The sequence below is a fragment of the Anopheles nili genome, chromosome X, assembly GCF_943737925.1.
Source record: "Anopheles nili chromosome X, idAnoNiliSN_F5_01, whole genome shotgun sequence".
In the NCBI taxonomy this organism is placed as follows: Eukaryota; Metazoa; Arthropoda; class Insecta; order Diptera; family Culicidae; genus Anopheles; species Anopheles nili.
The window spans coordinates 10,793,472-10,821,439 of NC_071293.1; the positions used below are offsets into that span (position 1 = coordinate 10,793,472).

General features: G+C 47.1%; 4 protein-coding genes across 4 annotated transcripts; 3 read left to right on the top strand and 1 right to left on the bottom strand.

Moving 5' to 3' along the window:
* Positions 1–25: 25 nt before the first annotated feature.
* Positions 26–1,406, bottom strand: LOC128729100 (28S ribosomal protein S29, mitochondrial). The gene has a single exon (XM_053822751.1). It carries the CDS (start codon positions 1,328–1,330, stop codon positions 152–154), a length of 1,179 nt encoding a protein of 392 aa, XP_053678726.1. The 5' UTR covers positions 1,331–1,406; the 3' UTR covers positions 26–151.
* Positions 1,407–2,216: 810 nt separating this feature from the next.
* Positions 2,217–4,674, top strand: LOC128728746 (phosphatidylinositol-3-phosphatase SAC1). The gene is made up of 6 exons (XM_053822390.1): positions 2,217–2,248; positions 2,510–2,601; positions 2,703–3,155; positions 3,235–3,968; positions 4,038–4,316; positions 4,386–4,674. Exons 1-6 carry the CDS (start codon positions 2,217–2,219, stop codon positions 4,569–4,571), a joined length of 1,776 nt encoding a protein of 591 aa, XP_053678365.1. The 3' UTR covers positions 4,572–4,674.
* An 18,767-nt stretch (positions 4,675–23,441) lies between these two features.
* LOC128728655 (uncharacterized) lies at positions 23,442–26,106 on the top strand. The gene is made up of 2 exons (XM_053822288.1): positions 23,442–23,479; positions 24,462–26,106. Exons 1-2 carry the CDS (start codon positions 23,474–23,476, stop codon positions 25,539–25,541), a joined length of 1,086 nt encoding a protein of 361 aa, XP_053678263.1. The 5' UTR covers positions 23,442–23,473; the 3' UTR covers positions 25,542–26,106.
* A 588-nt stretch (positions 26,107–26,694) lies between these two features.
* On the top strand, positions 26,695–27,435 carry LOC128728960 (uncharacterized). The gene is made up of 2 exons (XM_053822611.1): positions 26,695–27,114; positions 27,190–27,435. Exons 1-2 carry the CDS (start codon positions 26,695–26,697, stop codon positions 27,433–27,435), a joined length of 666 nt encoding a protein of 221 aa, XP_053678586.1.
* Positions 27,436–27,968: the final 533 nt, after the last annotated feature.

A 27,968-nucleotide genomic window follows, 5' to 3' on the forward strand; every position in this document is an offset into this window, starting at 1 on the left:
CAATTGCTTAATACTTGACGGTTTAAAACATGTTAGGGTGCGGAACCCTAAATGTCACAAACAATCGAAGAGTAAGCCTTTAATCATTGATTTGTAATGTTACAGAAAGGAGACTATTGTAGCTATTGTAGTAATGCTCTCTCGCGACCTCCTACAGCGATGCGCTCAGCTGCATCAATTGGTATGGGTTTCGGCAGCTCAGCATCTTCAGCTCCTCCTCAAAGCCCGGCATGGTTGTCTGGATCCATTTCCGGTCAAGGTAGTACTGGATGCAGCTGTGAAATTCCGCCTCATCGTAGTTGTTGACGCGCACCGGTATAAACGGATCAAGGTGCTCGAAACCCTCACGGTAAAGCAAATACATCGGCAGACAGGAGGCCATGCGATCTTCGGTTACCGCTAACCTGTCCACCGTCAGCACACATACGCCATTCGTCCAGTCGTTACGGGTGATGTCAAGGAACGCCTTGGTCAGGCTGATCCTATCCGGCGAGATGCGCATCTTATTCTCGGTCAATATACGCGTGTGAGGGTGGAAAAACGCATTAAAGCCATCGATCAGGACCATCGTCCGGGTGCGGCCAGCGCACGAGTGCTGTTTCAGCTCCTGCAGCAAGGCCGCAATGGCGTCGCAGGAAAACTTTGCCCGGCTAATACCGTGCTCGATCAGAGCCATTAAGGGCGCACCGGCCGGTGTCGTTTCGCGCTTTGACCAAACGTAGTCACGGCTCACGGTGAGACCGAGCTTGGCCAGTAGTGGTGTGTTTTGGTTTTTAAAGTGAGTCAACCAGGCGGCACCGTCCAATGGCAAATCCAGAGTGCCCTCGTTCGTGGTTGAATTGGCAGTTTCCTTCGCACGCTTCATCCAGTTGGGCACCCATGGCACGTGCAACAACATGTATTCCTGCTGGTAGCCGTAGTGCATCAGATGCGCCAAAGTGAGTGATTTTCCTGCACCGTCTTCGCCGTATAACACGAACCGGTTAATTCCACGGTTAAAATTGGTCTGTTCGATGTACTCCATGATTTCCACCGCCGGAGGTCGCACCATGAGGCAAAACTCATTCCAGGTTTTGGCTAGCTTCTCGTAGTTTTTCGGCAGCCCTCCATGGTTGAAAAGTTGCTTTTTGTCAGTGGCCGGTATTGTGTAAAATCGACCGCAGGTCTCACGTCTGTGTTTGACCACTGGCTGAATTGTGCGGAATTCTTCGAGCTTCGGTGGTACTTTCAAGGCGGTGCTAATGTTATAATCCGACGCGTAAAGCGAAATGTTCCGCGCAAATTCTCCACACCACACCCGATTCGCAGCATGCCATATCTTATTGTTCATGTTAATTTGGCAACGTTATTACTGATTATACCGGCGAAACGTTTCTCGATTTACTATGTTTATTACGTAAGTGTCAGTGTCGACTTCTTCCTGCGAAAGTATGTTTTGTATATTATAAATCCAAACTGTTGTCATTAAAAGCACACCAAACATTCCATAACAAAACACATTTGACTCTTGGAGTAAGTTTTGCCGCAACCCTGACACATGGTTTTGCTGGTTACAACTATGGATTACTTTATGGTAATTTTTTAAAAACATTTCAGGATGATAAAACAATTTTATGAAGCTTTATAGATGGTTTCTTATGTGCAGGCAGATGTAGAATGTCAACCTAGGACTTCTAAAGGGATGTAGTGCTTTAGTAGAAAGTTAATCAGTGATTTTTATGTACATATGCAAAATTTCTCATTTACATTTTTTGTTTGACTGTTGAACCATCAAACAAGATATTTATTTGATTTTTATTTTTTTATTTTTATTACAAGTATCATATAATTATAATTGTAAAAATATGTCGTTACTAGAATACACTGTGATTTACTGTCACCGCTTGATTTGTTTAGATGACTTTATTTCAGGGTTGCTGCAAACTATAAATGATTATGGCTCGCATTTCAATTTATTATGATTCGTGCAGGCAAATCATGAGCTATTGTAGCAAAAATGTTGTGAATTGCCCAAAATAAAAGTAAATCCTATAATTCATAATTTAGGCAGAATTTTAAAATGACAAGTACATCATAAACAACTCAGTTTTCAGAAAGTGTGAACTGAATTGAAGCTGTCAGAGTCACTGGATAGAAACATCATTTTTTACTTTATTTTCCTGCCTCGAGTAACGTCATCGATTTTCTTCGTTTCGTTGTCGTACAAAAGGGTCAAGATGGAGCTCCGAATTTTCGATGATATGAATCTGTAAGTGAAATTTCATACATTTGATTGTTTTGTGTAAATACTACGCTATTCGTGTAACCGATCTGCAGGTTTTGTTTCTCGAAAAATTGTCTTAATGCCGCTGGGAAAGTGGGGGCATAGTTGAATGAACCGAAAACACTATCATAATGATCATTGACCTTTATTTGGTGTATCGGAATGACTTTGTTGAACATTATTTACTCTCTATTAGTTAGTAAGAATAACTAATTACTTTATTTTTTTTATTCGTCTCTATTTTAGTTACATTACGCCGAGCAGATTGTACATTCAGCCTGTCGAATCGGAACAATACGTTATCATCGAACGTCCGGATGGAGCTACATCTTTACACAGTATGTACCGGCACATTTGTTTGAAAAACTGTTTGAATTTATAGGAAAAGTTACTAACATTTAGCATTTAATTACTTGTTTGGATTTTTCTGTTTCAGTAGCAGCAGAGAGCAAGGAACAACTCCCGATTCATGGGTACGAGCTGCGGAAAATATGTGGTGTCCTCGGCATGATCAGACTGATCAGTGGTCTGCATCTTGTGGTGGTAACGCATCGTATTTTCGTAGGGTTGATCGATAACGAGCCGGTTTGGCAGATGGCTGGTTCTGATCTAATTCCGCTATCGCCCACTTTGACTCATTTGAGTGAGGAGCAGAAGGAACAGAACAGCACCTACTTGTCGATGATGCGACAGGTGTTGGAGACTCCCTTTTTCTACTTCTCGTACGGGTACGATCTGACCAATTCATTACAGCGCGGCAAAACTAGTGGCGGCGGAGAAAATGGAAATTTCTACGCGAAGAGTGACAAACGCTTCGTTTGGAACGAAGGATTATTGGATAAAATTTTCGTGATTGATCTGCAAAGATATGTGCTACCGATTATCCACGGATGTAAGTGCTGCTCGCAACTAATCTACCTTACGTAAGGCATCGGACTGATCTTGTTTTTTTTGTGCTGCTTTTGTTTTAGTCGTATCCATCAATGACGTGACGATTAACGGACAACCGCTCACTTGGATTTTGATCTCTCGTCGCTCGATACAGCATGCCGGCACACGGCTGTTCTGTCGCGGCATCAATAGCAACGGCGAGGTAGCCAACTATGTGGAGACGGAGCAGATCCTGATCTCTAGTCAGGACCGGGTGTCGTTCGTTCAAACGCGTGGCAGCATTCCGCTGTTTTGGCACCAAACGCCAAACTTGCAGTACAAACCACGACCTCAACTGCTGACTGGTCGGGACCATTTGATCGCGTGCTCGCGACATTTCGACGAGCAATGCAAACGGTACGGTCCGCAAGTGTTGATCAACTTGATCGACCATAAGGGAGCTGAGGATGTGTTGGAGAAAGCGTACGATGCGACCATCTCTACGCTGGATAATCCGAATCTGACATACGTGTCGTTCGACTTCCACCAGGAGTGTAAGAAGATGAGGTACGATCGGCTCAGCTTGCTTATTTCGCGCATTGCCAAAGACCAGGACAACTTCGGCATGTTCCACGCCAACGAGGACGGGACGGTGCGTTCTCTCCAGAGAGGTGTCTTCCGTACGAACTGCATCGACTGTCTTGACCGTACGAACGTGGTCCAGAGTTTGATCGCAAAACGTAGCCTAGAGCAAGCGCTCGAGCTACTTGGTATTTTTAAATTTGGTGTAAAACGAATAGATCCTTCCTCACAATTCGAGAGTATCTTTAAGGCGGTAAGTTGAAAAAATGTGCAAGCATTTTGTACAGTTTGTATCTGCATGGTCGTTCTTCGTTTTTCGCAGGTGTGGGCAGATAACGCCGACCTCATTTCGGTGCAATATTCCGGCACAGGTGCGTTGAAAACCGACTTCACCCGTACCGGCAAGCGTACATTCAAGGGCTTGTTACGCGACGGTCTGAACTCTCTTACTCGGTACATAAAGAACAATTTCAACGACGGATTCCGCCAGGACAGTATCGAACTATTTCTAGGTAGCTATAGCGTGCGGGAAGGCGAAGGATTGGCTTTCCCTTCGCCACTGGCCAACACCAATACCACCGTGGATTGGCGGAAACGAACGGTGAGTTTAGCAAACGAGTACCATCCCGGACGATGGAACCATAGAATAAACGCTTTCGTTTACTTGCAGATTTTGGCCACGGTGCTATTCGAAATAGCTATGTTTTTCGTGGTGATGCTCTACCCGCAGGAGTACACCTTTAAAACGGGTGTTCTACTGATGGTATGGGGCATGATGGTTGGCTTGACCAAGCGGTTCTGCGTGAAGCATCGGAACGACTTTGTTGATTTGCCAAAGTTGCTGCCAAAAAAGTAACTAGCCGGCGGGGGCCTTTATCCGTCCATCTGGAAGCGCACGATCTGAGCTCTTATTACACGATCGTGTGATGCGATGTGCAGCCGGGATGGAACGAAACAAGGCAACGAATGACCGGCCATAATTCCATGCTACAACACGGCTACGTGTACGGGTTATGGAGTTATTATTGTATTGTTTATGAACCGCATGGTTTTGATTTTTGTTTATTAAGTGTTGAAGGGCAACAGTGTTCCAGTGATTCTTGCAAGCAATTATGTTAGTAATAATCTTTCTATTGCTGAGCGCAGCGAGATAAGCGCGACAGGAAGCTTTTTAGCAAGTATAGATTTATATGATTTAGATTCCACATTTTTTTTAGCGCTATTCGAGCAACTTTTAATGAAATGGGCTGTTAGGGTTTTCAAAGCTGGTACGAGTGTATTTCTAAGCAACCTAAATTCGTCGATGTGCCTAATACATCCCAACTGACAGGACTTTTTTTTCGTTCGTACTAAACTGGATCAAGCAGAAGCACGGTTGTAGTTGTAGTAGCAGAAATTCGTATCTGTTGACTTATGGGAGCATGTCCTTAATACATCGATTCCATTGATTGTAGATGCAGCACTACGTCAATTGAGAGTATCGTACCGAAATCATAAGTAGTATATTCAATTTTCAAATTGTACAGTTTAAATTATGGTGCGACCTTTGAAACTAGCAGTCGGCGAATAGAGTATCCTGAAACACTCTTGCTATTTATAAACATTCCTCCGTCATATACATTCTTTTCAATTGTGTCCAGTACTCCAATCCTTTTTAACCTACTACGCTACTAGATAAACGTTCAAATCATAGAAATTTCTGCAAAATTAGATGACGACTTGCAAACTAGTTAAATAATTCACCCAGATGCGAAGCTATCATGCGCAACCACAACTATCAGTTACTGCATATTCTTAGGTTTCTTTTACAGAGTAGCATTGGCCGGTTCAGTCTTACATTTTAAATTTTTAGCAAGGTTTTTTTTTCTATGTGGTTTTTTTAGTAAATTATGATAACCAAAAATACAGAAAAATGTAAAAGGGACAAGATGTTTTTAGAAGTTATAATGAGCTAATTTGCAATATCATAAAATTATGAAAATATAATTGTTATTAATGTTTGTTTCAACCCAGTAAAGAGTGTACCCTTCGTTAGCATGTTATTGGTCATTGATATTTAAAGATATATGTAATTGAACTTAAGTTTAAACACACAAAACGCAAGCCCCATAAAAGTGATGAATACAATAGAAAATGATTCTGAATTAATTATGTTTTAAGTTTCTTTCTGAGAACATGACTAAAAATTCCGAAATAAAGAAAAATCTTAAAAACTTAAATTGTTCGTTCAAGTTGTTATTGAGTTTAAGTGCAGATGTAGAATTCTCATAGAATATCAAACCGATCAATCAAATACAAATTATCAAAACCAGTTGCCATAATTGAAACATATGGCAAACAGGTTCCTGCTAAAACGATGCCAACTTGGGTTCCCAGTTTGCTGAGTCTTGATTTTCTAGCTGTGCGTTAACGAAATCAATCCAAAATCATAGGAGATCCCATTAACAATATAAGACTGCATTTTTTGATATCTAAAGCATTATCCAGAACAAAAGGTTATGGTCAAACTTGAATAGGTATATTTTCGGAGCCTGCGAATTTTAGGCTCTGCATAAATTTCAAACGTTAGATTACTGAAATTCAGTGGATCGATCAGTATATCAGATCATCCGTATATTATTTATTAAGACTTTCTGGAGTTGAAAATACATGGGAGAAATATTATTATCGAATATCCTTGCAACTTAATCCATTGTTGCCGAAAAAGTAACGAAAACATACAAATTTCCTTTTCTTCCAAACATCGATACACCAACAGCATCTAATCATCTCTACACATGTGCATTCATGAGGTATAAATCGTGTAAATAATGATTTACATGAAAAACCAGTTTCTAAATGTTATGAAAAGTGTGTGAATATGTTCTTAGCCAATAAAATTGTCTAATTTTTCTAGTAAAATAATTGTCTAGCAACACATCCGGGCCGATATATGTTAAAAAGTAGCTTGATTACGGAAAAGCCTGTTTGCTCATGGTTACTCAACATCCTACTCTTATTTCGTTCTTGTCACCATAAAGCGGTGATCTAACGACCATTTATCATTCGTGCATCCTGCTGTGCAAAGCAAAAAAATATCAAAAGCTTTGTAATATTCACCCAGCTGAATCCAGTGAAAGTGTGCTGGAAAAGATTCCGAAAATAAAAAAAAAATCGCAACAGCGAAAGCTTCCCCATCGCCAACGTTTGCTACGGCAGCGAGGATGAGCTCCGTGCGTTAGATTTCGGTTAGTTTTTTTTTCGCGACACCCCTTTGGGGACCTCTACCCTGGTGGAATCCTGCAGCAGGTGGTCTTTCGCCGTGAAGCGGGTGTATGCGATGGTGAGGCGAAAACGGAAAACACATGAAAGTATAATTTGAAACGAAAGTTAGCAAAGATGTAAACCAGTTCCGGATCGACGATCGAGCATGCGGGGAGTTCGATCGATATTGGGATATGGCTCAAGGCGATGGGTTTTTGCGGGTGCCCAGCTATAGGTCTAGGCGCTTATCTTAGCTTATCGCGCCCCTGAGCACCGAAGGCGATCCGTGGATCCAGCTGAGCTTGTTTCCTGGATGCTTCGGTATCGTTCGTAAAAACAGCCTCTTTCAAACGGCCATCAAGGCCATCGGCATTCCGCTAAGAATGAGTTTGACAGCGTGTGGTATCTTCTTGAGGTGGAATGGTTTCGCTCAGCTTGTTTGGCATCTTTTTGCCATCGGAGGGTGCAGGTGATAATATACCCCTACCAGTACCTCTTAGCATACTGATGAGCCTCGCGGCCGAGTGATGTAGTATGTTATACCTACCTTGAGAACTTTTCCAGGCACTGCTGAACTACTGACCGGTTTGTAATGCTGGGATACGAGCGACCGTTCGACATGGGTGATTTATGATGCTCGTTCGTGTGGTCTTTCTAGCGACGACCACATCTGCCGAAACATCACCTTAGGTAGGGTTTATTTTCCATTTTGATTAGCAAACCGATTGCTATCCATTTGGCAGTGATCTTGACTTTTGATGATTTTAATATATCTATTTTTATGATGGACTTTCGTCTTCTGTACGGTAATCTGATGTGATATACCTATATGTAAATTGGCCAGGTCCTTAGTAGTCTAATTGATGCAGCAATTAATTTTAAACATCATGTTGAGGTCGACGCTTGGTGTACTTCAAATAGATGTCCGAGCATTCCCAAAGGACACGCACTTCTGCTAGGATCTCTTAAATCCCAAACCTGCCACCTGATGCATGAAACCCCAATTCTGAGCGGTGAGGCTGCGAGTGTGTTACCTAAACTACCTCACCTCCTGGCACTGTTTCCGGTTGCACGTGATCAGGTGGCTCAAATGTCGAGTTTGCCAAAACATTTAACTTGCGTAAGGCCGAGGGTCATCGGATCAAAAATTTCACCACAGTTCCGTCAAAGGCCCATTTCGTTCCCTCGGCGGTGACATCTTCCTCGGCCAGCGGCCTCTTCCGCTGCCCGGGAAGAGCTGAGAAGCAAATGGCGATGGAGCCATGGAGGGATGTGTGAGGGAATAAATTAGGCGATTAAAAAACCAGAAACTAGATGTCTGATATAAAACGGCTTTCGACGTGCGTGGTGCTTCTCAGTTCGTTTCAAACATCGAGTGTGTCGGGTGGATTTTCGTGACAATGCAGGTACGCGTGTTGGGATTCGATCGGTGAAGTGGACAAAGGAAAAGTGATAGCTAATAAGATCGATAGTTGGAGGACGCTACCGACTACTGCTGGACGTCGAACGTCAGTGTCTGATCGGACGTGAGCCTCACAAGCCTGATGCCCGTATCTTCTGCTTTTCTTCCTCTCTGTTTCCGTTAGATCCTGAAAGTGCTACTTGTGGTGCTACTCGTAGTGAACCTGAGCACCGGGTTTTTCTTCAAAAAGAAGAAAAAAGTGATCGTCCATCATCCTGCCCCGTCGTATCAGCCCTATGCTGAGCCTTACCCATATAGCTACAACTACTATCAATCGGCTCCATACTCCTACGACGCCGGCTATAGCGCTCCTGTTGCAGCACCTTTGCCACCTGCTCCTATTCCACAGGCTCCTCTACTTCCGGCTCTAACTCCATCACTTCCACCAGCACCTCTACCACCTGCACCTCTTCCACCGGCACCTCTACCACCGGTACAGTATCAGCCTCTTCCACCAGCTCCTCTACCACCGGCTCCAGTTGCATCGGCACCTCTGGCAGTAGCACCTCTTGCATCGCCACCACTTGCATCTGCACCACTTCCATCGGCTCCTGTTGCCCCGGTACAGTTCCAGGCTCTTCCTCCGGCACCTCTTCCACCGACCCCTGTTGCCCAGGCACAGTTCCAGGCTCTTCCATCGGCCCCAGCTGCCCCGTCACATTTCCAGGATCTTCCACCGGCACCCCATTCTCACGCAACCTGTCAGCATTCGCAACAACCGTCAGTACAATACCAATCGGATACTTCGGCGGCAATTAGACCACCTCCAGTTTACAAAGCACCTGCGGCACTTCCATCAAACCACCACGTACATGCGCCTCAGCAATCTCAATGGGTGCCGTTACCTGACAAGCACTATGTTCCAGCAACTACCAGCCAGCAGGCACTACCCGCCTTCGAACCAGCTGCTTTCCAGGATGCCTCTCAGACGTTTAATACGGGCGCAAATGTCGAGATAGTGCCATCGATTGGCTATCAAATGGGAACCACGACCGATATCATCGAGATTCACAAATCGGAAGGACAGTACATTGAGCTGCCACCGGAGTTCATTCGCACTGATGATGTCGGAATCGCAGCTAGTCCGGTAACGCAGGTGACCGGTAACATCATACCCGCCGTTTTGGATGTCCCTTCCACGTATTCTGAAGTGGATGTTGCCCCGGTTATAGATGTCGCTCAACAGCAGGTCAGTAGTAGCGCTTCTAGTCAAGCGGATACGGCATCATCTTATGTGGAGAACGTTGGCTCCCTGGGGTCATTCGATCAAGTTGATGTCTCGGATGGACAAGTACAGGTCACCGCAGCTCCAGTGGTAAGCAGCTTTGTGTCCGCGCAGAGCTCTGCGCAGGAGAACTCAGGTCTTGGAATAAGGCTTGATGAAGTTCCTGCTGTACTCAACGACGCAAACTTGGCATCAACCAACGGTGAGGCTTTCCAAGCCACTGGAAACGCCAATGCAGGAGTTTCTGAGCCGGTGACAACAGTGCTGGGAACCGACGCAGTTAATGCACTCAGCTTCCCAGAGGTGCAGGAGTTGCTACACGAGCTCGTGAACAACGGTGATAATCAGCTGAGCGGCGAATTCGTTTCAAATAGCGGCATTCGATTATTTAAATCGGTGGAAATTGATCCACAAGGCGGATACAGCAGGGTGGCACGGCAGTAAACTCAAAAACTTGAAAAAAAAAACTACCATCCAAGGTAGAATTGCACCAATTTCATCCTCCACAGAAAGTGTTGGCTGCAGTATGACTGGTTTAGTATTTTATATTTCTGAAAATGGAAATTAAACTTTGAGACTCCGGATAGGGAGATGATCTTATCATGGTTTCGTAATAAGACCATGAATATAGATGTACATTGAGAATCAATTATATTTAATATAAACTGAATGTTGAGAAAACATAGTTCTATAAGAATGTTGTATTCCATCATGATTTGTTAAATAAACTAGGCGACGCGTCATCTAGATAATAACGAAGTTTCAAATTCGGTTTTCTCCTAAATCCTAATAAGGTCATTTTCCTTTTGTGAGTAACAGTGGCTTTTATTGTAATAGGTGGTGTGTTACGTTCTTTATTTGGCGTTTCGAAAAATATCAAGTTCTTCAATAGTTTTATTTTCCATATTCATCAATCATACAATTTTACATAAATTTCATGCCTTGTTAGGCATATACCGGGCCATTGCATTTTTTTCTTTTAATAAGTTATTTTAGATAATATTATTCAATATCATCAAAACTTAACGCGGTGAACGGTTTTCTCCCGTTAAAAGCCGTTATAATTTTGAAAATGAATCGGAACGTTGCATATAGATAGGCGGTTTGTGATTCGTTTTTTAATTTTTGTTTAGCCTTATAATTAATTAAAAAATAGTTTTTATCTTGAAGTAGTATAATTTAATATAATATTTTTCAAAATGAATTTATTTTATAGAATTTGAGCTCAAGTTTTCAGTTGCATATTTTGAGGCGCAATGTTAAGGATTATGTAAAGCACTCGGTGAAACTTCACGCTTGCTGGACAAAAGTTGAAGCTCTTTTAAGTGAACTTGAAAAAAACAAGATGTAACTTTCAATCTGTATCGATTACTCACGAAGCCTGTTTCGTTTCGAATGCAGAAAGCTGGTAGACTTTGTTGGATGCAATTATGTTCGTAATTTTTTGTTATATTGTTCATTCCCCCCCCCCTCTCCTTCCTCCCCCTCCACCACCTTATAACCTGCGCCTTACGTGCACGAAGATGTTGCTTTAGCTATCAATATGTAAAGGTCACACGCAAAGCGCTGAAAAGATTCATCGAACGCTGCCGGAAGATGAACGTGGCGCTCTTACATCACCGCTCGCTGGAGGAGTTAAGACGAGCTATTGACAGGGTGTCGAATGGCGGCTGAAGAAACAGCCTAATAAACGTCGGTCCACCTTCACCCGCTCGGTTCCTTGTTCCGTCGAGCTGCACATCCTCAAGCAAAGCCCGTCAATCAATCGTGGAATGAGCCAGCTAAAACGGGCGCATTCGTGAGCGCGGAAATTGTCCACTCTTTCTTGTTCAGGTACCGAAACGCAAGCCAATGCACGTGTCAGTGAAAGCCAGGAGCATCTACCGAAGCGCAGCAAGAACCGAGCAGGTAGTTGACCTGGGTTCTCCAATTTCAAGCGATAGCGCACCTGACAGTGACACAGCGTAACTCAAAATCGAAAAGCGAGCGCGGGCGACACTCCGTCTGCGAAAGCGCCGGCATCGTTCGTTGACAGCTCCAAGTGCGCGCCATGGAAAGTGAAAGTGAACGCACACAAGCGCACGCTGGCACTTGTACGGGCGCGCAACGACATTCCACGGTGCGCAAGATCATGGTTCAGAGTCATGTCATGTTCCGGTAGTCGTACGGATCGTTCCCAGCTTGGTTGGGTGGCCTTCGTGACCTTGAGTGCGATGCCACCGCTCGCGTAAATGTGGACGCGATCTACGTCCGATTATGCAACTCAGAAAAAGCCTCAGAAAAAGAAGTTTTATTCGTTGCAACCTGGAAGAACGTACTAATATTGTACTTACGAGAGTAATTGTACCTACATTAGTTCAACTTAAAGTTTCCTTATCTCATTGTTAGAATACCTCATACTAGATTGATCAGGCGAAAGAGGCTTGAAATCTTAACGTCATTAGCCGAAATTGAGAGTTACTTGTTCAAAAAAACCACTGGCCAATACCTATACATTACTGCCTAAAACAATCGAGTCAATTTTAAATGCCAATGTTTGATGTAAAACCTGATATGCTCACGAAGATTCCGCCATTTGGTAGTGAGATCTTCCAACTCATGGCTTGGTTCTTGACATTTATCCACACACATACACTCTGCAGTCATAATGGCCCGCGGGCTACGTTACATCGCTTGCCAAACGACACGAGAAACAAAAGCAAAAACCAAAATCAAACACCATATCAACAGCGACATGGTGGCACATGTCCTGACATAACCGCCTCCCAGTTCCGGCAAATATTTATCCATCCACTGGGTTAATGGTTGAAGCTTAGCCCGAAGAGGCGTGGGATACTCCATCGAACCCACTCGACCTACCTCGCTCGGATGCGTCGTCTAAATAAGCCACCCCTTGTACCCAACCCACCGGCCTCAGTTCCCACCTTCAGGGTGACATATCGCTTCCCATGACGCGACCCCATTCCGCGAGCACACGCAGCCAATCAATTCACCCCCATTTGGCTCCGAATCCTGCACCCTGAGAGCATTTTCCCACCCACCTGGTTGGAGTTTTCGGGAGTTCAAGCGTCCCAAGGGTTGTCCGAGGTGTCCGGGGACGAAACCAATCGATCGTTGGATCCCAACGTGAGCGAATACTTGCATAACGCCCGTGACTCTCCAACCTTCTCCTTCCAACATCCATCCAGGCGGGGACAAGGAGGTAGGTGGGACATACCGAAGGGTTCACACGGCCACACCGGGTGCTTCCTCTCGAGGTGGGCCGTGCCTCGCAGTGTTGCCGATAAAACAGGTTCCTTTGCGTCTTCCATTCGATCACTCTGTTCGCGTGGTCTTTTCTCTCCGCCGATCTTCTGCTCGGACGGCATTGTGCGATGCCCATGCGGATGCACCCATTGCGCAATCGTCTCAACCGGCTAGCCGGAATGTTTCCCAACCTCTGCCCCACAACAGGTTTTTCATCCGACCCCTTTCCGCCCGGCACACCCAGGTTGGGGCTTCCAAAATTTCGCCTCATCGAAGCCCACACGCGGCTATTAGGTATATGCGGTGGTCGTAATATCGGCACGGATGGGGTCAAAAGCAAGCGGTAGAGTCGAGATCTAACGCTGCTATTTTTGGGGCCTCCACCTTACGGGGGCCCTTGTTGCGGTACCCTGCGACCGGATCTCTATCCGGTACCATTCACCACCGCGACCTACTTCGTGCGGTGCGTGCAATTTAGCCATTTTGGGCTATTTGGGGATTGCCAATTAAGTTGTTTGAGTCGAAAATGCTAGTTGCTTCGACGAATGGACACTCCAAAAGGGCTACGAGTAGTACCTACAATGTACATTTGCTAGTTGCAATCGGGCACAGCTTTTGCTGTCATCATTCGAATGGGTAAAATGGCGCAGATTACCACTCGGTACAGCACGACGACTCAAAATTCCTGCAGGAATTCCTGAGGATTTATCATATTTCGTTTGCGTACGTAATCAGCTACATCATGACCAGCCCGGAGGAACGCAAGAGAAGGATAGCGTCAGTTGATTCGACTGGTACCGGTTTTCGGTCATTCGGCTGAGTTTTGTGGCCGAAACCAACCACTCGTGGTCGATTTCTTGCTCGGCAGCAGCTGCCAAGGATTAATGGAAATAATAGACAAATATTGATATTTAACACATCTCACTACCAGCTGCAGAGCTGCCCAATCTCTACCGCTCACCCGAGACGGGCCGTTCTAATCTCAAATGACAGATGTCATACGAAAGCGAAGGATGCCGCACCATCGATCAGTGGAGCCTTTTGGGACACACCTGGAGTGGTTTCGTCAGAGTTCGGCTTGCCGTCGCTCGATCGTGCCACTAAATAGACGTGATCTAATGCAGAAAACATTACCTATTGACACTAGTACGCGTTTCGATTGTCGACAACGTCGGCAAACACGTCGGCGCAACTGACGCTTCCTTGGGTGTTCGCTCGTGCGCGTAAGTCGCCCCAAAGTAACGCCAGTTGCCTAACGCCTTGCCGTTGACGCTAGAGTGCCAAGGCTGTTGGATGCTTAGACCTGCCGATACCCATGTCCAGAGTTGACATCAGCCTGGATCTCGACCTGCGTTAAGTCGGCGGGGGTTGAAGGTTGCCCAGTACCAGCGCCTCCAGCTCAAGATGCCACCCGTGCATGGGCCAAAGGATGCTGTCGCCATCTCGAAGGGTGATAATTGTTCGGTAACCGCGATTGGCGAAGAGGTGGGCGGTGTTTGCTTATCGTTTAAGCGACAAACAAAAATTCCAAATCTCGCAAATAAAAGGTACATATACTGGCCAGCCAGGGCCAACCTGTTCGGATGAGGGGGCCTTGCTCCTTAGCTCCTCTGCCGGGTCTCACTCCCTGGTGCAGTAGCGATGTACGGTTTGATCGATGGCAGATTCGCGGTGAAATATGAGCCCCGAAAGCCGGACCTTGTAGGGATCGAGCATAATTTGCATAACAATATTTGCGCACTGCTAACAGAAGTTCAGCTGGTCCGGTTGCCATCATTAATTCATGATGTATCCCAAGAACCTGACACCACGAAATTTTGGGATAAAGCTCCAAAACGGGCACCAGAGAACGCTTTGTATTTGGTGACACCACTCAAATTGCCAAATGTGCGTTCCCACGGTAAACGATTGTGCTCAAAACGAGAGCTTGCGAAGGGTTGGCTTTTTAAATGTCGCGTGACAAAACCATCTCTGGACGAAGCTATTTCTATATCCCACAGGCTTATCTTGTTGGTAACAAAACTTACTATGCACTAGGTTCATTCTCAAATTTGTCCCACAGTAACACTAGCAGCACGTGGTTTCGGTTAAAAAAAAACAAGAAAAAATACACCAGCATTACGAAATGGTACGCGCATTATTTTTTTCCGGTGGATGAGAAAAACAAAATTCGTCCAAAATTCCCAGCCCAAGATGGGGGCCGCTCGATAAGCCTCTCGTAACCGTGTGTATCATTTGTCTGTTTGGGTGTTTGCCGTAGTGGATTTTGGAGAGAAAGAGAACGCGAAACTGTGCATTGCACGATGGATCGGGCCCATTAACCGATGAGCTAATGCACACCTGATCCAATTGGGACCGGCCCAGCTCACCAAGGTGCCATAATCCTCGCCCGGAAAAAAGCTCTGTGAGGGCTTTTACGCATCGCTACTGCAACACCCGGAACATCCAACGAGCCCGCCGCGTGGTGCCACGAACTGGACGATCTCATTTCCTCCGTACTATTTATGGGCACCATTCGTTTCGTGGGAATAAAGGGTTTTACTTTCGTTGCTAGCTTTAAATGAGGGTTGGCGAGTTTCGTTCTGACGTTAAACCGTGGAGTATGTTTCACCACCCATCCAGCTCGTAGTACCTGATTTGTTCCGCATTTCCGGAACATCAAATACGAGACCAGCCTCTCATCGGTTCTCGCTTCCGACAGGTTGGCTTGAATAATAGCTGCGGCTTCTTACAAACCTTACCTTAAAAAAAGGGTCATCCATATTCCATGCGCCCAATTTCCGCCCTGAGCGGCTGGCATGTTTTGAATGCAAACGAAACCGATTTGCTCTGCCCCCGATGTCAGCCGATGTAGCTTTTTTGGAGTGCTCCAACCTCCTCGAGCTAAACCGCCCCAATCCGCAAAGGTTACGCCTCCTCACCATACGCCCCGCGGGACCCAAACCGGGTGTGAAATGCCAATTTATGCAAAGTTACACGGTCGGCGCAGAAACACACGTCCTTTCGCGACGCTGCCTTACGCAACAGCCCGCGAGGATAGCCGCCAGCCTTTGGAGGTGTTCGGGGTCACGTGATCTCCGGAAGACAATGGTCCAAGCGTGCTGAACCTGCGGGAGGATGCCCCTTCGAAGAGGACGCGCGTAGGTGTCCCTGTGGCGCAGGTGCACCTCGTTGATGGACGGCATTGCGTCGCCTTGTCACCGGTTTAGCTGAAGAAAAAAAAACTGGAAGACATCGCCATCCAGGAGGTACAGCATCTCTAAAGCGACGTCCGAACCAGTGACGTAACCCAACCAGTGGCTTAGCGGCACTGGGAGTCATCGAAATGCCACCACTTTGGGGGAGAGTTTTGGGCTGATCGGGATGGCCAACGCTACGTTTGCCGATCATCGAACCATCCCTTGGGGGCACGAAATTCGGGTCACGAGAGCCACCGCGGGTTCGTGCACGAGAGGTGAAAGAAAAAAAAAAGAAGGCCTGCCAAACAATTACCCATCCTCACGAGGAAGATGCGATGCGTAATCGAACGATATGTGTTTCAAGTGCAGACATCCAAACGGCAGCATAATTTCCCATCGTACCCAGCGCTCTGCGTAGGCTCCACGTGCGCCGGTTGTTGCGTAAGGTGACGCACCGCAGCTTCCTTGCGCGTGCGCGCGCGTGCACGAAAAATCGCTCCTGCCGGTGGGCCGCGCCTTTGGCAAAGGCTCTGCTGCCGGTGGGGCCGGTTTTTGGTTTCCTTCATTGTTGTCCGCTCCCTGCTGCGGTTGGAGCGGTTTTCGAGCGCTTCGTAGTGAAATCGGCCGCCATTTGGAGCCCTGTGTGGCAGGCGTAACGCTTCTTCGTCGATTGCCGATCAGCGTGGCATTTTTTCGTTGTTGTTTTCGTTATGTTTTCATCGTTTTTCTTTGCTTTTGTTTTCCGCTATATCGGAAGGCTTTAGGATAGCGCCCGGTGGTTACGTGTGCTGGCAGGAGCGGCATATCGGCAGGTACGGAATGTTGACGCCTTGTCACTGGGCGTGAGGTTGGAATGTACGCTTTAACACGTGCAAATTCTCGGTTCCTGGAAGTTGAAGGAGAAGATATCGAGCTTCGAATATCCAGCGAGACTTACGAGTGGGATAAATGAATTAAAATGAAGAATAATAAACCATCCATATGTATCCTACCAGAATGCAGTGAAGTCGACATCTATCATGAGGTGATCTATTCTGATCATCAATACCGGACGCACACTAGATATAGGCGCAACATTGTATCGCGGCTTGAAAATGATGAACCAAAGCTCATTAATATTGGCGAAATGCCACCGGTCAGCGGCATCGATGAGGCCGAGCGCGGAGACAAAGCCCTGCCGGTGGCTTTCCCTTGTTACCGGTGGACCTATAGCCTCCGGCCGGTAGTTCAGCTGCGTTACATCATCCACGGTGTGGTCGTAGGAATCCACAAGCCCACCGCTACGCCAGGATTACGACGTGCGAACTCTTATCTCGATCGCATCCCAACGCGTCCCCGTTATGGGCATGGCGAGTTCCAGGACATGCGTCAGTGGAGGTGTCGGTTGGCAACACCCCACGAAACCATTCGTCTTGGTTGGCTTAGTGAAGAACTCCTGCTGACAACTTCCAACTCGATGATATAGTTGTGCGTAGGAATATATTAAGTATCCAATCATTCTTAGTAACGATATCGGCGGCAAGTTTGAAAGAACGATGCAAATTCTCCGTCATGGTCTTATAATTTGTCGCCAATTAGTGTTGAACACGCATAAGAACATCATTTACATACCATTACACCAGCACAGGCTGCAGCGCGTCTCGAACAACATCCCGACAAGACACCGGTAATGATTCGCTGTTCGTCTTCGCAGCTTCCTGCTATCGCATTTGTGCCACGTGCGTTCCAAGGTGCGGCCTGTCTCTTTGTCTCTTACTCTCGTTTCAAAAATTCCACGATGGCACGATCGGATCGATAGAAATCGTACCCAAGCGTTCGGATCGATGCGGATCGGCGTTACACAATGGGTGTCGTAAATTGAACAACACCACCCCGGTAAAGGCCGGTTGCAGGATCGTCACCAGCGTTGAGAGACAGAGAGAGAGAGAGAGAGAAAGATAGAGCAAAAGAGAGCCTGCTATCCGGTGCGTTGTTATGCAGGCGAGGATCCACCCGAGGATGGGGGCGAGTCTCTGTCCTGCGAATCAAACGTAACGCTCGCTTGCGTTCCGTTGCTGTGGAATGTTTCGTTTACTCGAGCAGATTCGCTACTCGGACGATCGATTCTGCAAAGCGACTAGCTCCAATCACCCTAAAATCGTTCTCAGACCATCAAGCTAAACAAACGCCAGCGCAAACCAATCGAATTCACTTCACGTGCACCGGTTTGACCCACAAAATCGTAAAACCGTCGTGCAGCCAACAGGGGGGATGGAAAAATTGGCAATAATTAACACCCTGGTTGCAGGTGAAAATGAAATGCATTATTGCAAAAAAAAAACCCCCACTTGAAATAGAAAATCCAAACAAATCGAACTCCACACGATCACGGACATGGATGAGCGCAGCAGGCGCATCTCAGCATCGATCATGAGAGGGTCTAGGAGGTATATGGGTGCGTGTGTGTGCGGATCGGTTACGAAATGCTCGAAAGAGAAATTTTATTCAAATCACAGCCTCATTAGCCTTGGCCAGGGAACGCTGCCGTCGTAGCCTACTTATAGCCTACCGCTCGGGAGGATGCCTGCGAAGAAAGGCGTGCTTTCGTGCGTGCGTGACGGTGTTCCTTGTTGGCGCGTGAGTGCCTCATCCCAGGCTTGTCACAGACCTTCACAGGAGGGCCCACCTGCACCTAGGGTGGTGATGTATACCATTTTTTTTGTCTTCGAAGCTTCGTGAGGTGCGCGGAAGAATCCGGCCCAACACCGCCAGCTCAGGTGACATAATGGGTTGCCATTAAAATAATGTGTGTTAGCGTCACACTCACTCGTTTGGTTTTGGAACGGATTCCAAAAGGCATGCGCGCCCTCGTGATGGATGAGGTGTTGCGTATCGAGCGCAACCAGATCGATTACTACCGGCATATGCTTTTTTGGGGATTCGCTGCCATCAATATTGTGCTGGTGCGGCTTCTGTTTGAGATGCCTGAGCTAAGGTCTTAAGGTGCGATCTTTTCGTTACTTAACTGCTTTTTTGTTTGAATTTATTTCACAATCGGAAGAATAGCAGTTGAATTCGCACTAATTAGATACATTCACAGCAGATGTCTCAGTAGTCCAATCATTGACGCTTCTTAAGACATACGCTCGTCGGTGTACGTCATCTGCATGGGGTCTTCCTTCGAACATACATGTCACGTAGACGGTGTTGTATCGGCGTAAAGCCATCATACCCAATTCGCGAAACAGTTAACGAGCTTCACACCGTTTTCGACACCCATATAACGAAGTAACACCTCCTGTTCCAGAGTCTCCACACACCCGTACGTCCAGATTGGGCGAGTCACCAGCGATGATGTCGGAGGCGGAAGATCCAACCTCGTACCATCCTATCACTGCGTTAGAAGGCCGCCCTTGCATCGCCACACGCAGCCGTGCGTACGTGCCACGGCCACGACCTGCGCAAACACTTATAGTTAGAGGAGAAAGAGCCCATCACCGTCGGTTGGGCGCATCTCGGAGTGCTCGTGCAAATAGCGAAACTTATTAAAGGTAGTGCTCCATACCGCAAGGCCGTTCGGTGCTCATCAGTCGGATTCTCTGATGCTCCGTACGTTCTCAAGGTTTTCCGCACGACCGAACTTTGGGGGGTTTGGTCGGTCGCTACTCAAAAGCGCATCTTTGGCAAACATTTACCCAACCTGCCTGCAGCAGCCACTCGTTGGATGGCGCTTTCCCCGATCGGTTGTGACATTTTCTCCCCGAACCTACCTGCCGATACGGCTTCTAACCACCCGCGAAGGTCATGACGCACGGTCGGACCTTTGACCAGCTCCGCAAGACGTTTGGTAACGGTGGTTAAATAGCTCTATTTCGGCGCGAAGTAGCGCAATGTAAAGCAAATAGAGCCCGGGCGCGCTTGCAGCGCTGCATGACGTTGATGAAAATATCAAAGATTACTACATCCGGTGTGGGGGTCGTTTCTCCCCTTGAAAACCGGCCTAAGGGAGACCTTCCCGGTGGACAAAATCAGTCAAGCAAACAATGCCCGCGCGGCGTGGGGTTCGTTAGCGAACGAAACGCGCTGTACGAAGCGCCTTTTGAATCCGTAAACTGGCATCCTTCGAATGGGTGGCTTTCGGTCGAAATTTCTCCCATCCTCGCGGTCCGAAGCGGCCGGCTTTGGATCGTCCTTCGCTGTGGTGACCATCGAGAGCGAAAACCAGTATCGTCACCCTCCTGGAAGCCACACCGAGCGAACAGACCACCGTTCGGTAGGGATGAAATAAAATCAAATTAACATATTTATGCACCGCGCAACTTTGTCGCTTCCTTTCCCCATTCAGGTGGTGGAAAGGGGGAAGGAGAGGCGAGGAAAACAAAGCAGACATTGAGCCTGATTGCGTCTAATCCGGCTAGGTTACGGTGTGCCGAAGGTAGCCCTTGCACCCGTACAAAAGCCTCCGGTGGCATCGTTATTACCTGCTAACCTTAAGGAGTAGCGTTTCTAGGCAAGGGAAAGGATTTTACGGAATTAAATTTTACCAACGCACCTCCGAACACCTCCAACCAGAGCTCATCTTTAACGAACAAACACTTCAAACTCGTTCAGGCAGCTCACCTGTTGGGGGCTTCGATTATAGCGGCTACTTATTCATACAGCTTGTGAATTTGGAAAGCAATAAAATTATATCCTTCTTCGACCGGCGGAGGCTGTCCTTGGCTGGCAGAAGGCTATCAGGCCGGTGTGGAAAGGTGAGCTCAGGAGAATGAAAACTGAAACCCGACAGCCTTTCGTAGGATCTTAGCAAAGCTTGAAACTCACCCCACGGAGTCGTTCAGATCGAGATGTGTAGCATAAAAATAGAACCATTCGAAAACTCGCTTTTTTTATTGAGATGTTTATTGAATCACGCTCGAATCGGGTAGCAATAAATGGCGATCTGATAGCGATAAACTAACCATGAAGTGGACACTCGATGTCAGCGTTACGCGACCTAAGCTCAAGGGGGTTACATTGGCGATAAATTACGCCCATTCCCGAGACTCCCGTTGATATCGTCAGGAGTTCCGCGAAAGAGTCCCACCGGGTCAGACTTGCCGAAGGTGTAGGAGGGCACAGGTTAGTGTCATAAATCTCGAACCAAAACGGCTTCATCACTCTCGCACAAAAGGATGCCCGGGGCCCAGGGAGCGGCCTAGACCCGCTGCAAGTGACAATTGATCCATACTAAACTTCGCGATGGTGCGATGTTGGCGCCTAATGGAGCTATCAAGCGGTGCTCGCCGATCTGTACAGTGCGGTCGTTTGTATTCTTCACCGCCACGAGATGTCATCTGCCGGGTGTCAGGCACGTTTATTACATGCCATTACCGGGCGTTGCGTCATGCGGATTCATATTTATTTTCACGAGCCTACGGATGGGTAGTATGATGAGGTTGGGCTTGTTTGAACGCGCCCTGGCATACGTGATGCGTAGGGCTAAGGATGGCGGACCGGACACGTGCGAGTACTTCTGTATTCCTCGGGCTCTCGAGTGACCCGTCACGGAATCTGGCGTCGGGAATCTATAAACTAGTAAACGCTCGTCACTACTTGTTTGGTCGTGCTTAGTTGAGCTTGAAATTAGACAACGAGTCGATTAGATGCGTTGTTTGTTCGCCTGCCGCAGCCACTCTCTAGACAGTGAAAGGATGCTCGAAACCACGAGTGACGATGTAATGGTGTAATGATCAATTTCGCGACATCCTCATCAATGTCCCTCCATCATAAACCCAACAACGGTCATGCCCTCATCCAAATATCTTCGCTTAGAGCGCAGCTTCCGACAAATCGACCGACTTCGAGACCTCACCGTTCGGTCAGGTGGCAGCATCATGTAACGGATAATAAAAGGTGATGGGAAACGAAGCTTCAAAGAGCAAAAAAAATGAAGCCATGTGAAAATAAATCCAAGCGCACGAGCCAGCGCTGGGGTCGACATTAATTTTGCGCCCGAAAACCCGACCGATTTGTCGCTTTTCTTGGGATCCGTGACTCCGCAGGACCGACCGGGAAGTGAGCGAGGGACAAAGAGAGAGAGAGAGACTGAGTTGAGTTTGGGTGAGAAAGAAAGCCTACACCTGGCCGGTCTTGAGCCAGGGGCACTAATGAACCAGTTCGCATAAAGTTCAACAAATGCGCCCCGACTTCTCTCTCATCCGCCTGCGATAGGCCAACCATTAAGTAATCGAACAGCAGAGCCCCCGCCTGATCGTCGGCTGCTCCCAGGGCTATCGGCAGCATCAGCTCGACGGGCTCGAAAAGCACTCAAAAACGAGGAAACGTCAACCGGTGGGGCTGGGTTTGGGGACTGGAAACTGAGAAAATTAAAATAAAGAAAAACGACAGCCCGGCAAGAAAGAAAGGAGAGAAAAAATATGATATCCAGCAAAGGCGCCGAGCGTGAGATGATGAAATATTCGACGACATACACGCATTCACACGTACCAGGGAGGGGGGGAGGAGGAGTTGGGGCTCTCCTCGTGGTCCAAACAATTGGAAGCCACCGGTGGCCGCCCTGGACAGGGTGATGAGACCGAGGTAAGCTGGCCAGCTCTGGACGTCATCAATGCATTATCGATGTCCCTGGAGGTGCTGTTTGAAGGTGACAGGAAGGCACCTGGAGGTGGGTGGGGTGTACGGGTTCGGAAGGGTCAGATTTGAGGGTGGTCCAAGTGGTCCGAGGGCTGTTTCGTAACAACCGAATCAATGCTCGTCTCAAAGCGTCCCTTGGCGAGTTGTACTGGTTACAGGATCAAGGATCATCATGTCCTCGATGACTTCAGAGGTTTCTAAATGTGTCAGGAAGTTGGCAGCACCCAATAGCTCACAGTACGGCTAGATCTCGCTCACCTGGCAGCATAGAACACCTGCAAGGACATCCATCACCCACCGCCAGGTCCACCTGAGCTATAGGGTGTGATTAGGGAGTCTTAAAAAAATCAAGCTCACCTGGCACGCCTGTCAGCAAGACCTGCTTCACACGGCGATGATGAACCATTCCGTCCGTTCCACACCCTCCTACATCTCGCCATCTACCCGCCACCAAACCCTATACAGTGGTGGTGGAAGCAGTGATGGCAAAGCTGATAGCACAACTCCCCCTGAACGGAGAAGAGCAGTCACCGGCGAAAAAGTGGGGAAACCAAGCGTTACACAATGGCGCGCGCCGAAAGCCGAGACGTCAGCGGAGATGAAGATGCTGCTGCTGTTGCTGTTGCTGTTGCCGGTGGTGGCGAACCTACAGCCCCTCTTTCAAGCGAACGGGAGTGGGCTTGACAGCCAGCGGTCGGTCTTGGCGATGGTATAAAATCGAGCGCAGATGCGTTACCAATTATCAGTGTGGCAGTGTCTCGTGGATCACAAACAGCACGCAGCCAACAATGAAGGTTAGTGTCCTGACGCTCGGGTAGTGGCGTGTAGCGACTTGTGACTTCGTTTGTGTGGGCTTCGTTCTGTGCCAAAAAAAAAAACAAACAGATAGAGGAACATTATCAGTGCTCATCAGAGATACTAAGATATATGCGTAGTGACATTTGGGATACTGACACTGGTTGTGGTGAAAGCGACAGGATGTAGTTGAGTGCTTATGTGCAGGACGAAGCTTTTATGTGAACAAAAAAAAACCGGATTGTACAAACAGCAAACACGCTTGCTATGGTGATTACTCGCATCTGCTTGGTGGATGTATCGTTTTATCCTCCCCAGGGATCACCATGTGAATTTAAAGGAAGTGATCGAGTGAAAGGAACTCTGTTACACCGCGCTACATCGATCAAACCCGTCATCAACATTCAAACACTCGAGCTAGAAAGCCGATCTTTAGTAGTTTGTCGTGTATTTAAGTACATATCCGTTCGGAAGCGTTGGAATCCTTCGAGATCGTTCAATCGATCCTGACATGCTTTATTACGCACGAAATTGTCAAGTAGAGTTATCTCGCTATTGGATTTAATGGATTGTTCATTCGTGTTCATGTCCGTTCGAAAACATCGCCATCCTTAGCGAAATTGGCATCCTTTTTTACTCACAAAACTGTCGAGAGAGCAGTTTTATTTGATCGCTAAATGCTTTAAAGCTTCATCGAAATAGATCAATTTTATCTGTGGAATTCGATCATTGAAGATGTTCACGATCATTGGCCTCGCATGATGCACTTTAAGGCTCATAATTAACATAGGTGTTCTATTTAAAACCATTGTGTTTAGCTCTGAACATTGGGAACCTGAAATAGTTGTAGTTTTTTTTTCCACATCGGGAGTCCTATTTATTTAGAGAAAGGAAAACAGAAAGGTTGTGTGTCCTTTGGGGACATTATGTAAGCGTCATTTGTCTGATTGGAGTTTCTTTTCTACTTCTGCTATTTCGCAGGTCTTTTTAGTACTGTGTGCACTCACGGTGTGCACATCAGCCACTTTCGACAAGTTGTTCAAGAAAAAGGACTTCGACCTCGGAGGACTCTTTGACGGTCTGTTCGAGTCCGAGAAGTCCCACCCACCGCCTCGCCCCGTCTACGGTCCACCCCCGCGGCCCGTTTACGGTCCACCTCCGGTTCACCACGCTCCACCACCCCCGCCCGTCTACGGTCCTCCACCTCCATCGTACGGACCTCCTCCAGTACACCACGCGCCACCGCCACCACCACCACCACGTCCCGTGTACGGTCCTCCGGCTCATGGACCTCCACCACCACCACCACCGCCGCCACGTCCGGTCTATGGACCTCCGCCAGTGCACCATGCGCCGCCCCCACCACCTCCACCAGTGAGCTACGCCCCTCCTCCGCCAGTATACGCACCTCCTCCGCCTCAGGTGAGCTACTCGCCCCCTGCACCAGTCTTCCAGTCGGCTCCTCCACCGCCGCCACCACCACCACCACCGCCACCACGTCCGGTGTACAGTGCCCCACCTCCGGTATATAACGCACCTCCGCCACCACCACCACCGCCACCACGTCCGGTGTATGGACCTCCGCCAGTACACCATGCGCCTCCACCACCGCCACCACCACCACCACGTCCAGTGTACGGCCCTCCGGCCCCAGTGTTCCAGGCCCCAGCTCCTGCTCCAGTCTATCAGGCTCCTGCTCCTGTATTCCAGTCGGCTCCGGTGTTCAGCGCCCCTGCACCTCAGCCTGTGTTCAGCGCCCCTGCACCTCAGCCTGTGTACAGTGCTCCTGCACCTCAGCCTGTTTATAGTGCTCCTGCACCTCCACCGGTGTACAGCGCTCCTGCTCCTGCTCCTGTATTCCAGTCAGCACCTCCGCCACCACCACCGCCGCCACCACCACCGGTCTACAGTGCGCCAGTGCCACGTCCCGAGCCGATTCAGCTGCTACCCCTGCAGAACAACCCGGTCAGCTTCTCGGGCGCCAGTTCGGCCTCGGTTGCCTCTGGATCGGTCACCGATGAGGGTTACCATTACGGCGTTGGTCACGGCACCGGCCACTAGGAGGCTTGCCTGCTGGGATCCACTTTTCACAACTCCAACCTGTCCCTCGCCTCTCTCGAACCGTTCCCTCTTTCGCCATTCCTAGTCCCGACCATCTCCGCCTGCAAAGGGAAACAAATCCCCTCGTGGATTGTGCAATACCAAAAGTGTTTTTATGTTGTTTAATGTGTTGCCCACACATGTGGTGCAATTGATGCCCACGGTGCCAAACCTTCAGTCACACTGTCACGCGATGGCACGCTTTAGCTCATCGACTCACACGTTTCTGTAACTCTCGGCAGGGCCTTTTGCTGTAGTAGAACAGTGAAGCGTAACCGAAGCAAGGGAATGCAAGTAGAAGCCCCCAATGAACAAGTAGGTTGGCATGCTTGGAGCAAGGATTCACCGTGGACACCATCGAGCCGGATGTTAGGGTCCTTCGAAATCAGGATTGATCTGCGTGGTCTGAGACTCATTTCGCCCAAGCGTGTCGGCTACGATTCGTTTGCCATATGCCATATCTTGTATTCAAACGACTAGCTACATGTACTGGAAACAGTTTTTTAATAAAAAGAAGTATTTTATCAAGAAACAATGTGTTTTACGTGAACAGTGGCTCTGTGAAATGATACGATTTGAAGCTGTTGAAAAGAAAAAATGTCGGTATGCATGCAATATAGAGCCGAATTTGGATATGGTGGAGGTTAGTTATGATCTTCGGTTATAAAGATTTGTATCTTATCTGAGTTTATGCCATTAATATGCATAACCAGAATATTCAACGGTCATTTGACGATTTCAAGGTTCTCGTTTATCCGTGTCTACGATATCGAAAGGCTACAGCATAATTTGTGATCTCGATCGTAAATTTCTTCTCCTTTTTTTACAACTGAGTTTGGATTTAGTTTGATCACATTATTATATGAAAGAAATGAATATGCTAATCTATTTTGCATTTAAAACCCGTTCCCTATATGGCATGGCTATGCAATATAAAAATTTACGTTTATACGAGCCTCCATTTCACTGTTTATCTTCTGTTTGACGTACGAGCTCGTTTCAACAGAAATGTCAAACGTTAACAAATATCAACAATAGGCTCACAAACCATCGCCGGTCATTCGTAAAAAGAAAAAAATAATTATATACAAGCCAATCTCGTGGCCTTGTGGTGATGGCTCTGTTACATAAAAAGTCCTCGGATATTCCAAAGGATGCAGTGAGGTTAAGCGAGGAAGAAGCAATACAATACTTCTTGAAGTTGGTACATCGTTGGGATAACAAATCGGATGTTTGGCCCATGATCTATACCCCCGGCATTCTTGGTGCCTGCACAGTGGTCTCGGGATTTTACATTAACCACTATTATAGGCGTGTGTTGAAGCTTGGAAATTATGGGCGACTTTCCAGCTATTTACCTGCTGTTGCTTTACCGGCTATAATGGCCACCATGTTTCATTCTGTGTTTGTGGTGCCGGACTTGATACTGAACCAGCAATCTTGCCCCGTTTGTCTACAAACTCGCGCTGCTGCATTTCAGGGTGGTTTTTCTGTAGCGTATCCTATGCTGTTGGTCCCACTGTCTTCGTTTATGGTACGTGTCAGGACTGAATTCTTTATTATATGTTTTCTCTTCTTCTATTTATGTGTTTTATTTAACACTTTACAGTTCGCTACGCGCCACTTCACTTATCGCCTCCCATCTATCACCGAGAAACCCCGGGATGTATTGAAGTTGTACAAGAAACTTTCTGGACCAATTATGCTGCCAATCACGTTTTTGTTAGCATTTAATGTTGGGCTAAGCATGTTCCTGACAGGTAAAGAATTTCAAACGGTTTATAAAATTAATCTAAAACTACTGGAGTTTGAGCGTCGGTTGGAAGACGAAAATGTACTATCAACTGAGTCGTAATCAATAGCAAATTTTGTTTAGTTGAAATTAGAACCAAATTATGCGAAAACATTATAAATTGTTCTCATAGAAAACGAAGTAATGGACAAAAAATAAATTCGCATATTTCTTCTGTAGAATATTTATATGCTCTTATTGTGTGTAATGTAGATGACTATTGGCAAAATTACAGCAGGTCCATAGATTATTTGATCTGGAATAGTCGGTGAATTTACCGTATTGATTCGAGCAGTTTGAATGTTAAATATTTTTTGCTTTAGTTACATCATGGTTGATAAAATACTGTTCATAATAATGGTCATTCCTGTTGTTTAAATCTATGCCTTTATCACGGCGAGGTTATAATGTTTCGTTATGCCGAGAGTTGGGTCACCAAAACAGCGTAATCAAAATATGGTTTCTTTTTTCCCTTGACAAATGTAGATCACCATAAAATTTTAAAAAGAAATACAAATGCAGATAAAGACAAACTTCAAGATTCTTAAGATTCGTTGATAATTTGTTTTGCCTAACAATACTACTTTTTGAATGGG

What these genes read in the sequence shown, in the direction of transcription:
- LOC128728960 (XM_053822611.1), top strand. Translation starts at nt 26,695, where the DNA reads ATGGCTCTGTTACATAAAAAGTCCTCGGATATTCCAAAGGATGCAGTG. An exon ending in TCCCACTGTCTTCGTTTATG is followed by an intron (nt 27,115 to 27,189) that starts GTACGTGTCAGG and finishes AACACTTTACAG; the next exon opens with TTCGCTACGCGCCACTTCAC.
- LOC128729100 (XM_053822751.1), bottom strand. Translation starts at nt 1,330, where the DNA reads ATGAACAATAAGATATGGCATGCTGCGAATCGGGTGTGGTGTGGAGAA.
- LOC128728746 (XM_053822390.1), top strand. Translation starts at nt 2,217, where the DNA reads ATGGAGCTCCGAATTTTCGATGATATGAATCT. An exon ending in ATTTTCGATGATATGAATCT is followed by an intron (nt 2,249 to 2,509) that starts GTAAGTGAAATT and finishes TCTCTATTTTAG; the next exon opens with TTACATTACGCCGAGCAGAT. An exon ending in TGGATTGGCGGAAACGAACG is followed by an intron (nt 4,317 to 4,385) that starts GTGAGTTTAGCA and finishes GTTTACTTGCAG; the next exon opens with ATTTTGGCCACGGTGCTATT.